The 26,091-nt window shown below is 38.5% G+C and overlaps 1 protein-coding gene across 1 annotated transcript; it reads right to left on the bottom strand.

Annotated features, from left to right (window-relative positions):
- Window positions 1-1,325: 1,325 nt before the first annotated feature.
- On the bottom strand, window positions 1,326-25,738 carry kcnk12 (potassium channel, subfamily K, member 12). Its single transcript, XM_027027880.3, has 2 exons — window positions 24,217-25,738; window positions 1,326-6,570 (listed from the first exon to the last, which is right to left on the bottom strand). Exons 1-2 carry the CDS (start codon window positions 24,554-24,556, stop codon window positions 5,678-5,680), a joined length of 1,233 nt encoding a protein of 410 aa, XP_026883681.1. The 5' UTR covers window positions 24,557-25,738; the 3' UTR covers window positions 1,326-5,677.
- Window positions 25,739-26,091: the final 353 nt, after the last annotated feature.

The raw sequence follows: 26,091 nt of genomic DNA on the forward strand, positions 1-26,091 counted from the left end.
CCTTGCCTAGAACCTTCAGCTGAAGATGAATGACATTTTAACTGCACTTTAACAGCTCTCATCAAAAAGTTATTGGAACATCAGTGGGATGTCAGTGGCCCCACATCCCCCACCACCTGCTGTTATTTTTCTCTGGTGTTTCATCTCAATCCAAAAATATCACACCGTATTTTTTCTCATATGCGATCACCTTCATATTTCACACTTAATCCTGATGCCTGTTTTTTGGTGTGTTTTTTTTTGGGGGGGGGTTATGGTACATTGTGTTTAACTGGTAATGACAAACTAAAGCATGATGGATCACTACCCAAATAAATCAAAACCAGTTTCCTTATTTGCAAAGAAAGCAAAGGAGTGAGATAAATAACAAAGCAGAAATAGAGATGTGGCCTTTCTGACAATCTTTAATGAACTGCAGTATGCTAAGAATAGTTCCTCCCATATATGAAAGGATGAGCATGTGGTCTCTGACACCAGTCCATCCCCAGGAGTGTATGTGCAGTCTTCTTTGTACAGATACAGCTGCTGTCAGCAGGTTTGTGCTGAGTGGGAAGCAACAGCCAAACCTTCTGCAGCTGCTGCTTCTGCATATAATCAGCTCCAGTTAGAGCCTATTGGAGGGCTGTGTGTGTTCATGTTCTCTCCAACATGGAGAACATGCTAGGATTAGACTCAATTGCATTAATTATTACTCCTACAAGACTAGCATCCAGATTGCTGTATTTGAAAGGGTGTGGAGATGTTCCAGTTTAATGAGAAATCTTGCCCATGCAGTCCAGAATCAATGGGTCTGCATCTTAGTTTGACAAGGAAAGGATCCTGGGACATAATTATCTTGCTTGTGGACAACAGGCATCTTACTGAGGTGCACAGATCTTGGATATTCCTATGATACTGGTCTGACTGTAGACTTAGGCAGCACTGCAATTTCTCATGCTTCTTGCCTTTGTGTGTGAGCCCCACTCGGTGTAGAAAAACAATTTGTGCAGTAGTGACAGGAGAGGCAGAAGTATTGAATGTTCTTTCACAAATGAGCATTAAAGACAAGGACTCTGCCAAGTTGGTGGGTCATACAGCAAAACACACACACACACACACACACACACACACACACACACACACACACACACACACACCACACACACACACACACACACATCAGTACACACACATCAGTGGCTGCATGTAAAAAAAAAAAAGAAAAAAAAAAAGGGACTGTTTGATAGTTTGGATTTAAGGTATGTATTGTTTCATGTTTTGCCAAAAAGATGGCAACATTCATTATTATCCATATTACCCAAATTTACAGACTAAAAAAATCAGTCTTCAGAACACATTTTTATTTTTATATGGGTATCTTTTGTTTCAGTTTTATCATTAGTTACATAAATATAAAAGTACATTCATTGTTAATAAATGTGCAACTTGCAACTGGGAGGAAATTGCATATTGTAAATCAATTATACAGCACAGTGCAGGCAACATGGGAAATGTACTTGTGGGACAAAGAGAAATGAGAGGTCAGAGGTGTGAAGCCAGGTTTATAGTACTTAGGTCATGTGACTGTCAGAGTAGATCCATTAGATCCATTAGAATTAGGGGCTGTTAATAAACATAAAAAGTTGCAAACAAGTTTATTGAAATCATAATCACTCATTTTGTATCCGTGCCATAACAAAATTTTGTTTGCTATCCATCACAATCAATGGCACATAATCATGTATGAGAAAATAACTAATACTGTCATTGAAGAGGAGATAAAAGAAGAGATATAATTAAAATAAATCTGTGTCTCTTTTTACTCCAAGCCATATAATGGACATATAATTAAATAAACAGCTGATAATATCAAATAAACAAAACCTAATACAAAATTGGAATAACCACTTAGCTATGTCCATGGCATACACTGACTTACCCTTCAAACAAACTGAACAGAGTCTCATTTTACTTGTTGAACACTCTCAGCTTAAATATTCTTTTCCCAACACAGCTCTTTTCCCAGTGACATCAGCAGATTTCATGTGCTGTAAATGTCACAGTGTCTCTTCCCTCAGGTCACCACTAATAAATGTCACATTGCCTAACCTCACACAAGCAATGTTTAATTTCACCCTTTACACACCCACAAAAAAACTCATGTAACTGTAACAGGTAATAATCTAAACCTGGTTTCTGCACCCCAGGCAGATAGCATACATAGAAATTTTACTTACATATTTTAAATCAGGCAGCCTAGCAGCAACCTTTGGACTCATTTGGCTTTCATATTGCTGTAGATAAAAACATAAGAGAATGAAAGACTGTTGAAGTGAAAGTGATGAGGGGAACTGAAAGTTTCAGAAGCTACTGAACCGCGAAAAAAAGGAAAAGAAACTTTCCTTCCATACTCCTGCAGCAAGGAGAATTAGGAGTCTGAGGCATATAGATCCATTGCAATCAATGGAGATACATTTTGCAAAATGCAAAAGATTATATCTTGTACGGAATAGGTAATTACATTACACAAAGAAAAATAAGGCAGTTGATACTCAGACATGCATGCAATATTTTTTGTGAATTAGTATCCTTAATCCATTTATCTTTAATATTTTAAAGGCTTGAAAACATTATTGTACACTACCTGCATTGTACATTATTGTACTCTACCTGCATTGTACACTATCACAGGCTGCAACCCAGACCTAGATGACATTTGTTTTTTATTTGTGTGCACATCATCATTTCAAAACCTCAATCTTGTTATGTCATATTATGTTATTCTTATAGTTAGCAAATTTCTGTGTCTGCCTAATTTCAATGCCTTACAGGCTCTCTATGCACTTAGTTTGTATTAATGTATTCCCTCCTACACATTTGTACAGAAGTAGAAAAATATAACTATAAGAGCTTATACAAGTGAATTTGTATGGCTTCAACATAAGTGCATGCAGGATACTACATCAAGCCTGAAGGTTTAACTACCTGAGGGGTTTTCTTTTTTTTTTTTTGTTTTTTTTTGTTTCTCTCATTTAGGAAAAGCAGTTGCATGTGTGTGTTTTTTAAAAGTCCTTTCTCAACTTAAGTTAGTGTGGAAAATATCTGCAATTTCCATTATGGCACACTGCACCATTCTCAGGAATCCCCCAAGCTATTTACAGTACTATTTGAGTGTATGGTGCCAAGAGAGGCATGGTTGTGAGAGACAATATGCTACACTAGATACACTGAGCTGAGCTGCTAAGAAAAGAGGGTGGACTGGGAGGTGTGTGTAGGCTTTGGAAGGTGGTAGGAGCTAATGGGGGATATTGCTCAGTCAAACTACTAGAGACAGAGAAAAAGAGGGAGAGGTTTCCAGATTTGAGGTACCGGCACCATGTGTTTTTAACAGTTTTCCTATGCCTCACTTGATTTCTTAAAAGTCTAATAAGTAACAAATTCAGATTACAGTTACATTGGTGTGAGACAAAATTTATGTTTAAAGAAGAATGCTACCATCAGACTGCAGAACATCACCTAGAAATGCCTGGTTAGCCCAGTTAGAATTGGAAGAGTAAACTGGAAATTAAAAACTCATCACTATAGAAAAGTAAGTTTACTGGCCTTTACTACTTGCTATGTACTACACAACATACATACAGCTTTCTTGTTTTTTAACATTTGTGTGTGTCAGGAGGGAGGGGCTGGGGTAGAGTGAGAGAGAGCCGTGTTTGAAGGACACACCAATCATTTAGTGCTTAGCTCTTCCCAAGTTTGTTCTGTGTAAATGAGTGCAGCATTTCCAACTCTAACTTGTTCCTGTTTAGGCACTAATACATTACTATTTAGGCCTTTATTTTTGAGTAAAGAGGTATCACGTGTCACCCATCTCTCTTGGTATTTCTTTCTCCCCGTCTCTATCTCCCTCTCTCTCCTCTCTCCTCTCTCTCTGTCTGTCATTCTCTCTCTCTGCTGTTTTTTAATGTTAAAGGTTAACATTGTACCATATCACAGTGCTTTGAGAGGGTAAAAATATTTTTGAGATGTCCTAATGTTTTGTTTTTGATTTATGTACTGCAAAATAATTTCTCATACACATAGTTTTGGTGTGGGACAGGGGGATGTGCCCCCAAACCCCCCGGCAGTAATTCCTTCTCACACTACTCATATAATTTGTTAGGTAGGGTGGTATGAGCGAAGACCCCCCCCCCCCCAAAAAAAAAAAAAAGATAAAATGAAACCTATGCCACTGATTTTTCTATGAAGCAATGTTAAAAGTAACAAATATTTTATCTGAGATTCCTGTTGATTCTACATGGATTTCAAGAAGTAAATGCATTTTAGTACAAATATTGAGGGTTTCTCTTTATTCTGGGGTCTTTTTGCACATAGTACCAAAAGAGATGAATATGACTGATCCTCATTAAAGACTCCCAAGATTACATAGGTTTTCAACTGCTTATCTCAGCAGTAAGAGAGTTTAACCTTGGGTTTAACCCAAAACTCTCAAACTGGAAAGCTGTATCAATTCCAGGCATTAAAAAATGCTATATAGCAGACAGGGGTCATTTTTATGCTCAAGAATGCACACCTGACTCTGCTTTGGAAACAGCCACTCTCTATAGGAAGGATGCAGAAAAACCTTTGCTTTGCAACCTTTGTCCACAAAGTCAACAGTTTCAAAACATAACATTTCTAGTCCAGACAATTCAGTAGCACATAAGTTACATAGTACTTCCATATAAAGAAACATATGTTGTAAGTTTTTTTTAAATCCTTTGACAGCATTTTGTAAGCATGGAATCTTCAGCATAAAACCTCTGCAGTCTTCAGTATATAAATCTAAACCTTAAGTATCTTAAACATTGTTGCTGTCATGCCAAGAATGTTTAATCCGATATACTACTATACTGTATAATGTGTATAGTTAACATTCTAATGTGCATGTTCTGCATTAATAATTACATCATTTACTTTCTTCTTTCTCCTCAAGGCAATTTGCAATGAAAAAAAATCAATACTCTAATGAGAAAGAGACCAGTGATGCATTGCTGTAAATACAGATATGTGCAATGTATTCTGAGTTGACAATAATGCTACCTTTATCAACATTTCGGAGAGATGAGGCTGTTCATCACATCAGCTCTAGCTCAGGCATGGTTTGCCTACTGAACAGTGCTTGTGTCTAAGACTAATGTCTTTGTTTGGGTATTATCAATGTAACTCAGGAACCCATTCCATATATTTTACACACTAGAGCAGAGGAAAGGTGGAATGCCCTGGATATATCCAAATATATACTTTATTCATTTCAGAGTCCTTGTATAATTCTTGGAAACATATAGGCTTAAGCAGGTCATCATCCAGTGATCCCAGTCTTAACAGAATACCAATATGCTGATGATTTTTCAAAACTAATCTTTGATAACCAACTGAAAAATTATTGGGATGACTTGCTCAGTGCTATACATAGCTGAGACAAATCCCTGACCAATGAACTACCATCACCTCAGTATAAACCTTGGCTCAAAAAGATATCAGAAAAGCATCATGCATATCATGCTGTGCCACTGGTCCTCTTATACAAGGCAAAGTCAAAACACAGACAAAGTCAAATATAATCTCTGTGTGTATACTTCGAAAGTTGTCTAGAAAAGCTTCCCTGCAAACTAAAGAATTATTAGACAAGTATACTTTTTTGTTGATCCACAAGATGGCTCTACCTGGAGTCACTAGTCTCTGCCAGTCTGTTGTTCATAATGCCTAGGGCTCCAACTCCACCAGAGAATCCATTGTGCCTTGAGCTTCCACAAACTGTCAGAGGGTAACCATTTGCCGACTCTGAGAGCTGCTTCTGCATGATGGCCAGCGATATCTTATTTGAGCCTGTCAGGTCTCGCATGGAGATCATCTCGCCAGAGAGCCTCCTTCCATCCGTGTCACTGTCGCAAGGTCTCTCTGAGTCTAGTGGCTGGCCAAAGCGGCCCTGTCTGAGGCGTGACCCAGGCCGGATTGCATTGCGCCGCCCCAAGAACGCATTGGTCTTGTTGCACCGCTGGCAGCACAGGCAATTCATCTTGCCCAGCATCCAGTTTAGCACCTGCTTAATGACGATGGAGATCACGTTAAACAGTGAGTAGATGCAACATACTCCAGTCAGGATGAAGAGGAAGTTGGCTAGTCGGTACAGGCTCTGGTGCTGGTAGGACTCACCCTGACTGCTCACCAGGTCCCCAAATCCAATGGTGCTGAAGGTGACGAAACAGAAGTAGAGGGAGTCAAGATAGGCCCAACCTTCGACGGGGCTATACATGGCCGATGCGCAGCAGGAGATGACAATGGCAGACAGGCCCAAGATCAGCATCACATGGTAGACAGACGGCTTCCAGCCAGGCAGGCTGCTGGCTGCAAAATCTCGACAGATCCCCGGTGGGAGGAAGCCACTGGTGCGAAGGCGACGCAGCCGAAAGGCTTTCATCACCACGGCTAGCAGGGTGATGATGCGCTCCAGGAAGAGGTTGAAGAAGAGAATGGTGCCTGCACAGCCAAGGAGGCCATAAAAGATCAGGAACACTTTGCCAGCTACTGTCACTGGGGTCGTCATTCCAAAGCCTAGAGGAGCAAGACAACAGCGTTATCCAAGGGATTCTTTTTAAATATGATTGAACACAAGAATTCCTCCTGAGAACAAAATGTTGAGGGAGGTGTGTGAGGCAAGAAGGGTACTTTTTCATTTTTTTAATGGTAGAAAAAGTTTTTTGTTAAATAAATAACAACAATATATTCTCTGCTAATTGCAAATACTTTAAACATTTTTTCCCAAGATTTGATATTTCTACATATATATAATATATATGATAAAACTATGATTCAAGGCCTATTTTTCAAGTGGAACCATAGCACTGATGGTTCAATTTTACAATTGGATAGTCTAAATTAATTATGCAGCATGACAAATGAATTCTGAAAAGTTAAACAGTTGCTCATAAGCAATGATTTTGGAAAAAACTAAACAGAAAATAATATAAATAAAAACTTTAAATTAGTCTTTGCACTGGTTGTGTTGCTATAAACAAGCTTATCACGCTTTAAATTAATCATTTTTCCATGGGAGAAAAAAGTGAACTTAGAGTCGTCTATGTACGAGTTTGAGAGAGAGAGATAGAGATTTATTGAAAGGGATATATAAGCAAGCATTGGGTAAAAACTGACAGCACATGGTAAAACCTAATGCTGAAACAGGGAAGGGAAGTTAATTGTTGCACCGAGCAGTAGTGCACCTGCTAGAACAGTATACGCACGCACACACACACACACACACACACACACACACAGACACACACACACACACACACACACACACACACACACACACACACACACACACACACACACACACACACACACACACACATATACATACATACATACAATAAAAATACATAAAAACTCCAAACATATGCTCACAATCTGGGCATGCTGGGAATGCAATACACCCCAACAACAGGTCTAGTATTCACACATGGCCTTGCCATTCTGAAAATAGTTCAGGTCTTACAGCATATTGAACCCGCTCAGTCAAATACAGCCTGGTGGAGGGGGTGTGTTAAAGTAAAAAGCAAGATCAAGATGCCCTTGCAAGCACCCATTATTAATTAATGAACCTTACACTTTCTCTCCTCTCTCTGAGCGCTAAGAGTTTTCTTGTTAACTGACAGGCAATGTGAAGTCTCCTGAGAGCAACCCAGCTCTGTGTCTCATTATGGTCTCAATTACTCAATTGTACTCAATCGGCCTGAGTACTTTTGACTGCCATGTCAGGAGGCAATAGATGCTGAGAGCATAGAAAAGAAATAACTACACAGACAAACAACAAGTAACTTGTTAGACTTGCAAGACCTTTTCTGGGAACTTGCAAGGGATCTTTTAAAGGATTTTCATTTAATATGACATTCTGAACCATGACGAATGTTTGAAGGACACAAGACAAAATTTACAGGTACTTTAGCAGGAAAATGAAAAACATTAAAAATACTTTATAGTGTACTCTAAGTGAATACTTTCTTTATTGTAAAATATAATCAGCATCATATGTAACATCTGACACAGCAGTGATTATTTGACAGACAAAACTCAATGTGAATGTGATTAACTCAAATCTCAGATGTTACATTCATACATACTATGGTCTAACTAAACTAGGTGTTTACTTTCTTGTCTTAAAGTCACATAACCGTTAATTTAATTCTTGGTGGTTTGCTCAGGTATAGAGAGCCTCAGAAAAATTGACTCAATTCAACTATACTGAATTTGCACTAATGCTCTTATTGCTTCATCCACACCTTCTCTGCCATCATGCCATTTACTTTTAGAAAATAATTACACCAGAGAAGATCTCAATCGGCTATCTCTCCACAGCACTTCACTGAGCTTTATAATCAGGCATTCAAAACTGCCCATTACCACAGCATGTCTGTGCTTCCTTCCAAACTCACTCCACATCCCAGCCAATACAAGTCACTGGAACTGGACCCATGAACACATATAATGCCTAATCTGCTCTCCATTCATCTCCTAGGATTAATGCTAGTGCCGAAGAGTGAATTTACTTGGCAATAAGGGTGAGTGTAAATTTCATCATTATAAAATGGTTAATGATTGCTTTCGATGTAATTATGCCCAAAGGAGAAGAACTTGTAGGATGTGAAATTGAAATCACGTTATCTTTAATTACAGGCTTTTGCCTTGACTAAGAAGAACCAATCATTTATTTTTAAATGCCTTGGCAGAAACTGAAATGGTGGTACTGAGGAAGTATCTAAAAAGGAACTTTGTCATTTTATAATACAGATTTGAGCAATCATGTCAATACTGTATGAAATGGTAAATTATTTTCTTGTTTGTGTGTGGAAAATGTGTAATAAACAGATGAAAATATTGAAAAATTGAGCAAAATGATTCTGCATCTATAAAACAAAATTAATAGAAAATTACTAGCATAGCAAAAAAAAAAATAGTTTAGATATGGAAATAAGTTCCATCATTTCACAAGGGCAAAAGAGTTTTCTTCCCTTCTATCATCTCAGTGAATAATGTAACAGTGAATGAAGCACATGAAAATAGAATATAAATCTCTTGCATAAACTGATATTTCTGTTTGCAGTAGACTAGTAGTTTCATAATGTTTTCACATTTTATAATACATATATGATTCAGGACTAGTTGAACACCAGGTGTTATCTCTGTAAACTCAATAAATATGCATGCTTCTGCAGACATCTTCAGGTGCTATAGAAATAAGAGATAAATAAAAATTAAGTTTCTGAATACATAGTTTCTGCAGGCATGTTAGCTTTGGCATACTAAGTGGATTGGGAAAACTTCTGGGTGGGAAAAATATAGGGGAAAAAAAAGAACCATATTACAACTACAAGACTCTAAATACACAGGACAATAAAATTTGAACTTTTTTTCCCCCAACCTAAAAAAAAGGTAAAAGGTGAACCTTAGTGGTATTTTGAGTGTCCAATTCCTGACTGGGTTCAAATCTATTTTTAGAACATTTCTATCATGTATGGTTTTTAAGTGATAGGGCAATCAATTAAATTTTATATTAATTATATATTATTGTTATTGTACCTAAAATGTGTGCAGATGTACTTCTAAAATGTAATATTTCTGCCTATATTTGGCCTCAGGAACATCTCTAGTGTACTTCAATAGTCTGCCAACATAGAAGGGATCCACTTTCCTTGGTACTGCTTTTTTATACTGTACATAATGACATATAACTTTGCTAGAACAGAAAAAACTATGGCTGATAGAGAAATGCTGAAAACATATTTGGATTCAGCATGAAAAAAATCAATAAACAATAAACAGTGATATTAATTGAGCCCTCGCAATGAAAAAAATTAATGTCCATTTACTGTTCAAAATAAAAACAATAATATGAAGCATTATAAAAGTCAAAATAAAGCATTTTAGAATTTTAATGTAATTTTAAAGTAAAAGTTGTACAAAACCTAAAATAACTGATTACACAAAAAATTGGAAATAGCTGATATATGGTTTTTCGTTACAAGGGCTCAGTTGGAAATTCCAATCAAATAAAATAATAAAAACTAAAACTTGATAAATTTGTTGGAGTGTAAGCTTATCACATGGAAAATATAACACATGATTAGCTGCTTTAGGCAGATTGCTAGTGAAATCAACAGGAAAATTGAGCTGTTTTGTGTCCAATGCCTGACAACACAGAGAAAGAAATATGGGGACAGTCTAAAAAGTATAGTTTGAAAATACATTGTACTTATAAATATACAGGTATATCGGAATATTATGACCACCTACCTAACAGTGATAATAACCACCATGACTTGGACAACACGATTCAGATGATGTGGTATGGACTATTAGGTAAGGGTTGGTATCCAGAGGCACTTGTGCCCATTCCAACTGCAGTAGAACACTGAAGTCCCTCAGATTATGTGGTTGTGGGTCAGCACTTTGGAACCCAGTGATACAATGTTCCCACCAGTGGATTGAGATTGGGTGAGTTAGCAGGGAAAGATAGCAAAGTACCTGTCGTACCCTTGAAACCACTCATGCACCACCCTTGCGCAGTGAGGTGTAGCATTATCCTATTGATGTGTACCAATTCCATCAGGGAAGAATGTTAACATGTATGGGTGCAAATGATCTGCTAGGATTGCTAAGTACCCTGTGTACATTGCAATTCAGAGATTCATGCAAAGGTATTTGTGATCCAAGATCTTGCCAGGAAAACATCTTCCCACAACCACGCTGCATTTGGCCCACAGTTGTCTCTTGGAGGTGGTTCTCATATGTTTGCAGCATATATGTGTGCCAACTTTATGCAGCACGAATCTGGATTTGTCTGAGAAGGCAACGATTTTCCAGTCCTCCATTGTCCAATTGCAGTACTTCTGCGCAAACTGGGAGTACCAAAGGTTCATGTTGACAATGACTTGGTTAACATCGGTGCCTTAACCATGCGTCTGCTTTGCAGGGCCAGATGTAACAGTATTTGCTCCACTTTGGACCCTCTGGCATCAATGGCCAATCAGGCACCACGATTATGTCATTGGGAGACACTCGATATGTGAGAAGTCCATTCACAGTAAACTTTCACTACTACTGTAGAAGTATGCACCAGAGACCTAAAAGGGAGTGATGGTTTCCTGGTGCAGTGTAAGCTGTCTTTCACCTACTAGCTGCTCATGCCCATGCAGGTGGCTTTTATCATCAGCTGGCTCACAGGGAGAGCTAAAGCTTGTAGCACTATGCTACTGGTGACTACCAACTCTCTACTGAAATGTAACTACCCTGACTTTACACCTCAAACAGGGTTCCTGTCAGCAGTAGGATATTCTTTGTATATCACACCCTGGCAGCAGCATGTTGAATGAAGAATGAAGAAGCATTGGATGATGTTTTTGTGAAGGACTTGCATGCAGAAAAAAAGAATCCTAGATGAGGTGGTTGATCATTGCATCCTGTTTGGAAGAGTAACTTCTTGGCATAGAGGTGCTGCCACTGCCATCTTCCCTTATTGTGCGAATGCTGGAAGAAGGCCTTGTGGGGAAAGGTATCACACACCAAACCCCACTTGTTCACTTGCAGACCACTGCTCTACACAAAAAACATATTTCCTTCATAGATATAGACTCTTCTGACCACCCTATTACTCTAGGGCTCCCATGGTTGTGCAAACATAACTCATCTCCTGGCCTAACAATCAAATTATTAAACTGTCCCCCTTATGTCATGCCCATTTTCTCAGGCCTGTGACCCTGCCCCTCCTGTCTACTTCTATTAACATCCCTATTGCAGCTCCCTACAGTGCCCTCGTCAATGTATTCAGCCCAGGCAAGGCCACACCCCCTCATACCTCTCCACCTCAACTGCCTCAGCCAGTGTCTCCTTCATAAAGAAGGACAGCAGGCTGAGGCCAACCTGCTGTCCCTGCTTTCACCATTTTGGACTACCAGAAGACATCATCTCCCACCAAGGGCTACAGTTTACATCACAGGTGGGGAGTGAATTCCTGAACAAGCCTTATGTCTGGGTATCAGGCCTTTGGTCAAATTGAGAGAATCAACCAAGAGAGACTACCATCTACCAACCAGGAGATTGTGTGTGGATGGCCACAAAAGATGACAGGATTGGTGCAGGTGGTAATCTTGACCCCAGATATGTTGACCCTTCTACCATCACCGAAAGGATCAACATGGTCACCTACCAGGTCAACCTATCTGCTATTAGTCCTCTGCATTTCATGTGTCCTCCCTTAAGCCTATCACTGCAAATCCCCTAGACAAAGCTGGCCTGCCTACCAGTACTCTGCCTCTAAGGGACATCAGGTGAAAACTGGCCTATTAAGTCAATGTGCTGATGGACTGTAGAAGATGCCCCTGAGCTGAAGATGCCCCTTGGCTGCAGAAGATGCTATGATGGATTGAGAGGTGTATGGACCTGAAGAGAGAACCTGGGTGCTGGCCAGTCCACTCCTGGACCCGGACCTCTCTGTTCTTTGTAAGAACACTTTCTCAAACAGATATATTCAATTTAGATTGACTTATGTGTTGTGATCAGATGGTAACAACACAACTGTACAGTAGCCACAAGGATATTTCAATTACACACAGTAAACTGCATATATTATGTCTCTGTAACTCTATGTGGTTCTAAAATGTTCAGCAGCTAAAAATGTATTATGTAATTTGTATGTCTGATCTCATATCTGCTAATACCAACTATAAATCCAGGGATGAGAATCTTACTGAAATGAATCATATGGAAAACTTCTAACACTATCCTGTTTAGCTGTTTAGTTGTTTTTAAAGAATGCAAACAAGAAGATATATCACCTCTTGAGTGCATTACTGAGCACATTGACAGTGAACGCCCAGTATGGTGTAATTTGGCATTTCTCCTGCCAGAAAGAGGAGCTATTTCTGCCGTCTGAGAGCCTCGAGGTATGTGAATACTGGGCCAGACTCAGGCAAAACAAAGATGATGAGGCAGAATTTTATGGTTTTTCCTGATGCCTATGTTTCTCTGCCAAACAGGAAATCATTAGTCACAGACTGGAGTGCAAGTGTCCTGCAGAAAACAGGAACAGGGTAGGATGGAGTTGGGGGGGAGGGCAGGGGTTGGTGATGAGAAATGTCCGGTCTGCAGCCCAAATTTAACCACCATCTGTCCATCAGTCAGCCTGATTCTGATCATGTGCCAGATTTTACAAATACACATAAGCAGAATATATTGTACATTCAGACATGAACAAGACATGTCATTCATGTTTCAAGCTGCCCAAAAATCTTTGTGGTCCTTTTAGATTATTCGTAATCTATCGAATACTGTTTAAAGAAGCTATTTGTTTTATAACTCTGCCAACAATTGATTAGAAACTGTGAGTGATGCTGGTCTATATACTGTATACTCACCAGCCCCTTCATTAGAATTGTATTAGGAATAATACAAGTTGATGTTAATGCTGTGTTGAAAATGGTCTGCAACCTAAATCGCATGCAATCAGCACTGGGCCTGTGGTCAGGTGTCATAATCAGGTGACTCATCCATAGTATCCATATCAACAGAAGAGCTATATTCAGTCTTTAGTTAATTATTTGATTAAACTCAACAAGTAAGTAAACTTAAAATTAGGTTTTTACAAAAACTAGGGTTTACGGTATGTACCGAACATATACATATTTACATTCAGTTTTCTCCAACATCATTGAGACAGTATTGTTTTCAGTGAAAACAAAAATATGAAATGAAGTACAGAACCTTTAAATTATTATTTTGGAACAATAGCAAAATTTCGCTTTACAACAGGCCATAAGCACAGCAAAACTGGAAGTGCACTTTTTTTTCCTCAAGGAACTTTCCCATAATGCCTATGAAATGGCTTAGCCTGAACACTAGCCTTGCCTTTACAGAACTCCTATATTCATCCAGAAGTCACAATAACCCAAAAGAACCAAAACATATCCTGACAGCCTATAGGTATAGGTAATTCCCCTATGCACCTGTAAGACCAGTAACTTCTAACTCACATTCTAAAGTACATTATCATAATTTTTTAGATGGGGGTGATATAGCAAATTTGACTTCTGGCAATAAGAAAAGAACAAACAGTCTAACAGTCTTAAGAAATATTAAATACTGCTTATGCATTACAAGTCCCAGAGCTTGATGGCAAGATATTAGATAAGAAGTCTTTGAATAAGGTTTAAAGTAAATCTTAAGAAGTGCCAGGTCTGCAAAATTCCTAACAGCTCCAGTAATGAAACATATCGTATTATATATATATATATATAGAGAGAGAGAGAGAGAGAGAGAGAGAGACAAGAAAGTAAGTGGAAGGACTGGAATTCCCGGTAGACTATAATCCTGTTGACATTGTTTGGCAATTAAGAGTTGGCTTCCCCTAGGAAAGTTCTACCCTCTGCCACCTCCCTTTCCTGTCACACTCTTTCAATTCTTCCTTGAACCACACACACTAACACACACACAAATGTATGTGTGCGCCCTCACTTGTGCTTTGAAATCACTGCGATAGATACCTAAATAAAGGATGAGGGATACATGTTTAACTCTGTTAACACTCTCCTATACTAACTTATTATAGCAGACAAATACCAAGCATGTTAACACTGTACTACACTGATTTATTATAGCAGACAAATGTCAAGTATGTTTAACTTTGTTAACATTCCACTAAACTGACTTATTATAGCAGACACATGTCAAGGTTGCTAAGGACAGGTTGCTTTTTTGTTTTTATACAGTTGGGTCATTATTACACAAATTACACTTGATGCAAAGATAATATGACATCCTGCTTGTTGGAGGACTTTGAGCAGTCCTGAAGAGAATTGTTTTTATATCATTATTTGCATCATTGTGCATCTTTGGTGAATGATTACACTGTTTAATCATGATTTTGCTTCAAGCCAAAAAAATGCCTGTTTATTATGTATTTTTGCATTCTGAACCCAAATGTGTTTTCAGAAATGTATGTATCACTCTTTTTTTTTTTGTTCTAGTATATTTGCATTAATATGGAACAGTGCCCAAAATATACCAAAAAACCCTGGCTCTCCAATATGGTGGCAGACTACAGGTGGACACTGAAGAGGGCTGCTCCAAAATATAGGCAAATCATACATTTTAGAAGTAAGTTTGTGCATATTTTTAAGCGTAATAATGTGCAATAACAGCCTTATTTATGAGTAAGTAATATATACCTAATATAAAAATTGCCCTGTCCCTGAAAAACCAATCATGATAGAAAAAGTTTAATCAGATTTAAATCAGATTTTAAAAATAAGTTCACATTTTATTACCCAGTATTATAATTCACATTTACAATTTCATTCCCAACTTCACATTAGCAATAATTTCTTATATAGCCTACCAGTATAATCTAGATTCACAGGTTAATTTTTTGTTTCCTTAAAATGAAACAAAAACAAATAAATTCCTCACTGATATCCAAAGCTTTGAGTTTCACAACATTGGAAATCGATAATCCAACAATTTTAGCTTTGAAAAGCTTACTAAACATAATAATAATATTGGGCTATTTGGAAAACATAAGATTATAAGAGTATTCATACCATTTGCTCCAAGACAGAAATTGCTCAGAGGCATGTGTAAATGGACTCAATGTATGAAGCTGAACAATGTGTAATTAAATATGCTTTTGAATATTCCCATTTCACCTAGGTCCCAAGGCATAATAGTTTTGAAAGCCATTTGTCTCAGGGTCTCCTGGTCTGATAAGACTGCACAAACCTTAACCAAATCAACTACTACACACCAGCCAGTGTAGTAGTTCTACCATGCTCACTGTAGAATTTAATACTGGGTGCATAATGCTATGGGCATGGTTTTCAGCAGCCAATGGGAAGCAGAATGACTATAAATTGTAAAGGCTCCCAGATTATGTCATCAGAAAATGTATCGTTTGAAAATGTCAGAAAATCAGGATTTTAACACAAGTTGGTCAGTGGTTTCTAGTTATTTAAATTCCTGCAGAAACTTGTCAGGGTGGCATTTACGGCAGCCAAACATTTCCATACTAAAACCACCAATCAGGTTCACTCCACCCACACCATGATGATACTGTCCTTGAGTAGGACAACTTCTCTGTGAGACATCAGGAATCAATAGTGTGGATCTGTGTGTGCGTGCGTGTGGGGGGTGGGGGTTTCGGGGGGTGGGGGGGGGGAGTTTTATGAGGTAACTGTGTATAGAATCAATTGAATAATAATCAGGAGAGAGGATGAAGAAAAATCAAGATTGCTGTGTCCTATAAAATCCGTTACCAGTGTGTGTGTGTGTGTGTGTGTGTGTGTGTGTGTGTGTGCACATGCATGAATTATGCCCTCATCTGTCCTCAAATGGGTCCATGTATGCTCACAAAAGCTATCCACAGGCAGATACAAAGATTATGTGAGTTTATTTATACTGTTGCTGTGAGTGCCAACCTCCAACCTTAAACAGGGGTCACAAGTGAAGGAAGTGAGGATGCAGGGACTGTCATGGAACGTTCCCCTCTCACTGTCACATGGTATGGCCCACCGCGTGCAGTGAGAGTTTCTTGTATGTTTGTAATGACGCCTACATGTCTGTACACACCTGCACCTAGTTAGTGTTTTGTGTTTATGCATTTAAACCCCTGTTAGTGTGTGCATAACTGTTGGTCATTGCCCTTAGTCAAATTGCCTTTGTTCCTGTCCATTTTCACAATGTCAATGCCTGTGTTTGTGTTCATCGTTTACGTTGTATGTGAGTCTCTGAAAAGACAGCCATTACCATTGTTTATTGGTGCACAACTCCACTTTCATTTGTTTCAAGTTCCCATCTAGTCAATTTATGCTCTTAAGCTGTATAGCTATTTTAGGCTTTTACCATCAAAATATTGATAATTGATTGATTACTGCATGATCTACTGCTGAAAATATTAGAGTTTTATTATGATTTATTAGTCCTTTGTGATAGCTTTTTTATACACCACTTACCATAAATGCTGTCCATTTTGGCACCATTTCTCTCTCGCTCTCTCTTTCTGTGTATCTGTGTTTGTGTATTTGTGTATGAGTATGTGTGTGTGTCTGATTTCCTGGATTGTTCTTTAAAATCAGAGAGCATGGAAATGTCACAGTTAAAAATGGAAGGGAGCATGCCACGCAGGACAGAGTGTTCAATCACATGAAAGCCATGTGCATTATCCTCACCAGAGTTTGGGCCAAACACAAAATATGTGGGGCATAAAGCTGAGGAAACCTACATTCATAATGAACAGTCAGTGAGGGAATGAGAGGTGAGAGAGAGGAAAAGAGAGAAAGGGGGCGGTGATGTTTATGCAGGGCAGTGAATTGCATTATTGTTATTCCTACTGGAAACCTGACAGATGACCGGGAACAACCGAACAATTGTAAGAGCATGAGGATTCTCACCTGCAGCTAAGTGACTCTCTCTCACCTTCCCAAATGATTTCCTTCACCTGTTTTGATGGTGAACAGGATGTGCTGTAATTCTATGAACTGTCTATGAACTGTAGGCCAAGCAAGGCAATTGGGTTTTGATGGTTTAGACTACAGTCAAGGTGAAAGTAGCAAGTAAATGGAAAAAACAGATGAAAACAGATGGGTGAAATATATTCCTCTGCATTGTCAGAGTGTCAGAGAAGAGAGGTGGCAGGACAGAAAGAGAGAAGGAGTATATTCACATTTACCATATTTTTACAGTACTAGGTCAAGCCTCAGAACAAGGAGGAATGCTTATGTGGCAGATCATAAACACTCAAATAATGGACTGAAAAGGATACATGTCAAACCATCTTTTCTATCTTAACTGTGGTCTTTAACAGGTTTTAAAAAGGGGATTCAGCTCTGTACTCCAGCTTCTCTACTCATGCTTAGGCACTGGTTTTTGGGAAGCTTGGAGCTACGTGTGTAATCAGGAAGATGTGTAATAGACCACACTAACAATACTGCTGGAGCAGCTCTGTTCCTATCACCTTCTTCTCTCAAGCCCCATAAAATCCCTCAAGCAGAGCAGAAGGAGAAAACCATCATGCCTGAAAGCTATTCTACACTGTTCCCTCAGCTTGTCCTGTTGTCTTGACACAGAAAAGCCACTATGACAAATGTCTTAAGATAAATGTAAAATACTTTACATAGGATTAGATTTCCTGCAGGAAAGAAAGTATACAAAGTCTAAGAATAAGATCAAGTTTCATAAAGAGAATCTAATCAGATTAACCTTCTAGATGGCTTTTTCTCCAGCTATAGTCCAGCTTTCCTGAGCCAGCTAATTGTCATTCTGATAAGCATCTTCCATGCAGCAGGTGATTTCAGTGAATAACACTGAGCAGAGTGTGGTCCTTGTGGGCTGGGTAAGGGAAGAGTTGCCTTTTCTCAGCTGATCATTGGATTGGTTGGTTTGCTTTACTTGGCTACAAAGGCCAGCCAGATCCATGTTAACAGGTCCCTTACCTCTAGGTACACAAGGCTGTCTGGACCCACAAAAACAGGGGATTGCTAGGGGTACAACATCAATGTGAAGCTGGTTATATAAGTCTGGGGCAGTGTAAAAGAGCAGCACAGGTAATGAACTATAGTGCCACATAAATGCCAGTGGAGGCTGCTATATGCTGTATGGTCAACAAGTTCTGGCAGAAAAGGTTTACTTAATGAATATTTGATCTTTGTCACTAATCAGATCTCTTCCATTTAAATGCACCAGTTTACGCAAATGTCATTGCAGGAACATTTTTAGAGAAAGCCAGACAAAATGGGAAAATTGTGGTTTTGAACTTTGTGAGGTGATGTTAAAAGCTATATACCTGGATTTAACTAAGCAAATCCAGAGCCTCCCATTGGAAAATTACTGCATGGGTGATTCTGTTTCAGATGGCAACAAGTTATTTAACCCTAACTGATGCATTTGCTGCAGTTGGTCCTGTCTAGGTTCAGCAACGTTATGTGCCCAAAGAATGAGGTCAGCTGACTACCTGAATATATTGAAAGACCAGGTTATTCCATCAATGGATTTTTTCTTCCCTGATGGCACGGGCATATTCCAAGATGACAGTGCCAGGATTCATTGGGCTCAAATTGTGAAAGAGTGGTTCAGGAAGCATGAGACATCATTTTCACACATGGATTGACCACCACAGAGTCCAGACCTAAACCCTATTGAGAATCTTTGGGGTGTGCTTGAGAAGATTTTGCGCAGTGGTCCAACTCTCCCATCATCAATACAAGATCTTGGGGGAAAATTAATGCAACTCTGGACAGAAATAAATGTTGTGACATTGCAGAAGCTTGTGGAAATGATGCCACAGCGAATGTGCACCATAATCAAAGCTAAAGGTGGTCCAACAAAATATTAGAGTGTGACCTTTTTTTTGGCCAGGCAGTGTAAGATGGTGAAAATCTTTAATTATAAAAGGGGCAGAATGGGCTCTGTCACCTGAAGTTCAGGGACCGTTGCATCTGCTGCACTTTAGTAGAGTAAGAGGAGTCAGAAGCACCAGATGATTTACATTTCTAGAATTTTGGCAAACACTCTAATCCAGAGCAACATACATATTTATCAGTATGATCTTATGTGTGCTCCCTGGGAATAGAGCCCATGACCTTTGTGTTACTCACATCTTACTCTAACCACGCTACATGGAAAGCTACTAGACCTTTCACACTGAGCTGCACTGTGGGAGAATTAGAACCCATTTTTGCCCCTGTAAAGCTACTGCTGTAATGATAGAATGTTTCCAGAGTACAAGGTGTAAAACTGTATGTAGGTTTCTTATCTGCTTGATGTGAGCAAGGGCCAAGGCTTGCAGAGCCAGATTGATATCTTTTTATAGTGTGATGTCCAAGAAGTGGGACGTGAGGGTGAGCTATGTTACTAAATGTCCATATCAAACTAAGATTTCCTTACCAAGATGATATCTTAATAAATGTAAGAACACTATAATAGAGCAATGTGCAAGTGATGCCTAATAGTTAATCCATTACACTAATCTGTATATACATGGTGTATTGCATTATTTGACTATGTGATGCATTATTTACCTGATATATTTGTTATACTCTTTATTACAGACAATAATTTAATAGAAATTTGCAAGTGTACAGTTAGAGATTATAGTCCATATATAGTGTGTATGGCATTTCATCATGATCAATTTTTGGCCATTTCATCATGATGCATGAGTGGATATTTTTGTAGCTAAAGCACTCTAAGCCCACAGTGACAAAAATGAGTGAAAAAAACTCCAGAAACACTACTGTGCTTGATATATCACAGCTATGTTCAGAATGGTTCACCACCCAAATAAAATTCAACAGTGGCTTTGTAGTCAGAAACTGACCATTGATGAATGGGGTAGAAGGTGGCTGAAAGGTTGTGCATGGCAGCTTGTATCTATAAGATAACCTAATAACCTGACTAGTGAGTATACCTTCAAGATAGATATTTCAAATAAAGTGATTTTCATTACAATCAAGATGATAATCAAAATTTCACTTTTCAGGATTTGTAAAATATTGACATAGCTACATATGTTTGTGATGATACAATGAAACAAAGCTATCTGTTCTTATGTTGATAACACCACGATGTAGCTTTATTAGATTTATAGATCCTGTTTATATGAAAACCTTGTGTACTACACTGATATTTTTACTACCTCTAACCTGCATCTTTAACTATACTAGAACTATACTATACTACAGTATACACTCTCTCAACCCCCCCCCCACACACACACAGAGAAAGAAGGAAAGTTGATAAAACAAACAGTGTCATTGTCAGTACACTAGAATCTCCTATATTCTTGGAATTCCCTATACTTTACTGAAAACTATTACAGGATTTAGGACCTATATAACTTCTCACCACCTGTTGACCAGTTGTAAGTGACATTATCAGTAGCCTGCCAAAGCTGAGCAAATTGGTCAGGAATGGAGACTGGTGACATTTGCTAAAGACAGGCTATTTAGAGCTTTAAACATTATAAGTCATGAACATTAATGTTGTAGACAAACGGAATGGAAGCCAGTGTAAATTGAATGAGACGAGAGTAATATGCTCTCATTGTCTTTTCCTGGTAAGGCTTCTCTATTGTGAACTACAGTGACTCTGACTGACTGCACAGAGTAGTTAGTTCCCTTGAAAAAATCCATAAATTGAAAAAGGTCCATAAGAATTCACCTCCCTTGCTTTGAAATTTAAATGACCTCTGAGGTAAGCAACACTTACTTTGTCACATAATTACATTTACATTTATGGAATTTAGCTGATGCTTTTATCCAAAAAAACCCCTTACAGTTATGATTTGAGGGTTAAGGGCCCAACAGTGGTAAATTGGCAGGGGTGGGGCTTGAACCAGGAACTTTCTGATTATAAGTTAAGTACCTTAACCATTGCCCTCCATTACTGGGTTAAAGTCCAGCATTGTGCAGCTGAGCCTACATTATTTCAGTGTAAATATATGTTTTGATGAGAGGTTAGTACCTAAAATCACAGTTAATCTGACAAAAGCCAAAAGACCAAAGTAGAACTTTTGCAGTTTAATACTAGGCACAATGATTAGTGCAATCTAACACTGCATATTGCACTAAGAACATTATCCCTGTGGTAAAATGTTGTGTGCGAAGCATCATGCTCTGGAGACAATATATTACCAGGGACTGTAAAAGTTATAAAGACAATACAACAATAGATGGACATAAATCAGATATGCAAATGCCCTGGGAAATGAGAGATGATTCATCTTCAAACAGGACTGTGACACAAAACATACACTACAAGTCATACTGCAGTGGCTTAAAAACAAAGAGGTCAATTTCCTAATCCAACTGAACTCCTACACTTACACTTTATTTGAAATACCAATCTTACAATCTTGGCACAATTTAAGTTAATAATAATAACAATAATAATAATAATGACATTAATAATAAAGTTTAAATTATATAGCGCCTTTCACAGTCTCAAGGTGGTTTTACAATAGCAATAAAGATGGAGAGAGAAAAAGACATTACACATTAATTAGCAACTATGAATAGGAAGAGATGTTATGAGAAATGTTGAGAAAATTGGTGTTTTAAGTTTGAAAACGGAAAGTGAAGAGCAGACACGGAGAGAGTGAGGATCTGCCTCCTACAGAGACCAAGCTAAACTTGAGGACTTAAAGAAGACCAGCATCAGAAGACCGAAGTATACAGGTGGTGCTGTAGGAGTTCAGATAGGTAGGGAGGTGCAAGACTGTGCAAAGCTTTGAATGTAAGGAGGAAAATTTTATACTGAATGTGTTCAGGGATGGGGAGCCATTGTAACTGATATAGAATAGGGGTGATGTAGATTGTTTTTCTAACATGTAGGAGAATTCTCGCAGCTGAATTTTCAACATATTGAAGTAAATGGATGGTATTGTTTGGGTTGATAAAAGAGGGAGTTCCAGTAATCAAGATGGAAGATGATGAAAGCATGAACCAGATTTTCAGCATCTTGTTTGGAGAGCATGAGCCTAAGCCTAGCAATATTTTGGAGATGAAAAAAGGCATTTTAATCGGTGACTTGATGTGGGGTTCAAAAGAGAATGAAGAGTCACAAAATACAGGTTCCTAACTGCAGATGAGGATTCGACCTGGGATTCTCTGCTCACCCTATTGCCACTGTGTAAAATGGACTAAGCAGAGAAGAAGATGACACTTGAGATAAATGTCTTATTTATCTATATTTCTTAAATATTTCTTAATGCTATTATATATTTTTCTTAAATATTATTATATATTTCTTAAATGTTATTTATATGAAGCTCAAATTATTAATCAGCATTAAGAGTTACAGAAAAACGTCCCAGGTCTTGGATAAAATTTGTAGCCATTTTTCATCTTAGGCTTAGTATTTCTGCTTTATCAGAATTCAGAAGAATACATGTTCCAGTCTTATAAGTATTCTTGTGTTTTAGCATTACAAATTAGTCAATACATTTTTATATTTTGCTTAAGGCAAAATAAATAAATAAGAACCACAACAACCCTAAAACAGAACCTTGTTGGACTCCAATCCTGCACTCTTTTGAGATTAGACAAATCGGCATTTAAACTAATGTGTAATGCCCTGGCTGACACCCAGCCAATACACTACAGAAAATGGTAGTATAAATTCAATCCAGCTATGATGTACTGACAAGAGGTTTTGGAGCAGTAGAAGATCTACATGATCTACACATGTGCATGAAATTGTAAACTAACACACTATAGAAGCCCTACAGCATTTTTTACTTAGGAATTGACTGAAAAGCAAACACACACATGTACATTACATATAAACCAGAAGAAATCTGTGTGATTCCTTGGGTCTAAAGTACTTTAAGGCTCATGTATAATGCTTACATTATACCCTGACTTGTCACTTATCAACCCTTTGTATGGTACTTTTAATAGTCATCAAAAAGACTCTGAGGGAGTAGGTGTGTCTACACAAGATGCTGGCAACCTGTCAAAACTGTCAAGAGAATTTCTCATTACTACTACTACTACTACTACTTCTTTTACTGCTACACACAGACACACACACACACACACACACACACACACTGACCAGAGGGCAACCTTGGAGGTGCCCTTACTCTTTAGTGACCCTTGCTTTTTGGTGACCTGTCACAGATGTAAATGTTATTTGCAATGTACAGGCATTAGAGCACTTGGTTTTTGGGACCTAGCCATTTAGCAGACTTTGAGCCTCAGGCTGTGTCCTGAACTTCAACAGCAGGGATCCTTCCTCATACCAATGTCACTGGCACGCCCGAGAGTGTGCACACTATGGGTGCCTTGGGGCAAGAAAAATCTTATCTAGTTTGTTGGTGCAATGCCAGTGGAAAAAGTGAAATGTGTGAAAATACTGATTGCATCTTTTATTTGCAGGCCGGCGCGCTGAATGTGGATATGTAATGTTATAGAGGTACACATGTAGCCAGATATCCATGACTTGTTGCAGAGGTTATAATATTTTTTAAGAAACAAAATTCAGTTGAAATAATGGTGTATGCTATTTTGAACAAAACTGTTCAACTGTTTTAAATGTTCAGATTTTAAGATAATTCAAGTAATTACATGTTAAAGGGTTAACGTCCCATGTGTAATCAAGTTGCTTTCCAATATCCTAAAACGTTTTATTAATATAACTTAAACAACTCACCAATAGTTGATACGACTGTTCCAACAAAGTAGAATGCCCCTGTAAAATCCCATCTTGGTCTAAGAGAGTCTGCTCTAATTCCCGCAGCAACAGCAGTTTCATATTCCCGCAGAAAAGAGTTCAGATCCTGTAAAGTGATATTGAACCTATCGCTAAAGTTGTACAAAGTCCGGTTCCAGCGTACATGGGCTTGCAGCTCTGACGGCCTCTCGATGGCGGAAAAGACTGCAGCACCACACAAAAGATACACCAAGATCAAGATGGCAAGGAGCAAAAAGCGGCCGTTGTCCTCGTTTATGTGAAGGGAGCGGCAGCCTGGCAGTCGCTGACCAGGCATCATCCAAATTTCAGCACCACAAGAGCAAGGGACAGCGACCAGCTCCGCGTTGGAGCTTGCAATAGCATTTGCGTGGATCAGATTTTACGCGAGAGCGCTACTTATATAATTCTAGCATTGATTTCTGAAATACTACTATATTAATAGCGAAGTTAGAAAATAGATGAGTTTAAAGAGACATCTTTTAACCTCTTGCAGAATTATAAAACAGGTAAACTCATCTTTAGAGTGTAAGAAGTCATTCTGTTACATCCCAAGGTATCCCATAACGCTATAATATTTGTAAATCCGCGACGGGCAACAAGATAATTCGTTACTTCGCAGATTACTGCCTCGGAGGAAAAAAAATATGGCATTAATGTCCAGTGCTAAACCTCTTTTTTAATGTACTTTTTAAAGGCTGCAGCAGTGTGCTCAGACCTGCTCTTCTGGATGGCCATTGTGCTAGTTATCTCTGAACTGGCACCCCGTTCACCCTTTGGGGGTTACCGCATCAAACTGCTCGTCCCGAGAATCGCATACATTTTGTCTCTGCAATTCAGTTAATTCAAAGGAACAACACGTTAATTACTATTTCATTTTAATTAAAATGTCCTGTGATCTATTTATTCGGGAACATTGCAGAACTGTCGATATTAAAGATGAATGTAGAACGTGCTCACCGCCCTCAAGAAAAAAAACGGGACTGTGAAAAAAGTCTAAATAGAAGTGTCAGCGAATAAAGATTATTATGCCACGGCATTAAGTTGTATATGTTCTCTTAAATGACGTTAAGTTTCTTTCCAGTATGCATGTCCTAGGACCAAGGTATTAGCTTTGCTTTAGCCGATCTTCTTCTGTGCTGTTTCTGCGGGACGCGCGACCATGTAGATATGGTTTATTTTTGGTCGATTCGTAGTTCTTATAGTTTTAATCCACCGGTGCAGGAAAATATGCCTTTTGTTTCGTTTGCACCTTCCTATTTACATACCTTGCTTGTTGATTTAAATCCTCTTCCATATTTCTTTCTATTTAGTCGTTAAGAAATTACGTGATAGTCACTTTCATTCTATCCTACTGCCATTTCAAAGTGCGATAAATGTACAGCTACCAATAATCTGCAAACGTGTCCCAACAGCGCTCACTTCCAGTGGTAACCTTGCTAATCGACAGTAGCAAAGAAATTATCCGTAAAAGCTATCAGCGTGGTATACTCCAGTGAAGATATCCTCAACGTGATTTCAGCCGCCTAGCACGCGCCAGGAGTAGGCGGGCAGGGCGTACGTAGTGCTACGGGCTCCCCTGAAATGCGCCATGAGCTAAAAAATGCGGCACGCCACATTCAGGGATGGACATTAAAAAAGCACAAAAATAGTATGCGTCAGAGAGCTGAGCGTTTAAACCAAAAGTGCATTCTCGTCAAAAGCTGTGTGAATAGCTTTGCTCAGATAGATTATAAACGATGTTCGACTTCAGATAATAAAATTACTACTACTGTTGGGTCAAGGGTTCTTCTCTTGAACTGTTTGATTGATATAGATGCGAATTAATTATAATAA

This window comes from Electrophorus electricus, chromosome 12 (genome assembly GCF_041902795.1).
Source record: "Electrophorus electricus isolate QZ-2024a chromosome 12, ASM4190279v1, whole genome shotgun sequence".
In the NCBI taxonomy this organism is placed as follows: Eukaryota; Metazoa; Chordata; class Actinopteri; order Gymnotiformes; family Gymnotidae; genus Electrophorus; species Electrophorus electricus.

Excerpts from the sequence above, each read along its gene's own strand:
- kcnk12 (XM_027027880.3), bottom strand. The coding sequence starts at position 24,556 with ATGATGCCTGGTCAGCGACTGCCAGGCTGCCGCTCCCTTCACATAAAC. Across the intron at positions 6,571-24,216 it reads AACAGTCGTATCAACTATTG|GCTTTGGAATGACGACCCCA; the intron begins GTGAGTTGTTTA and ends TTGCTCCTCTAG.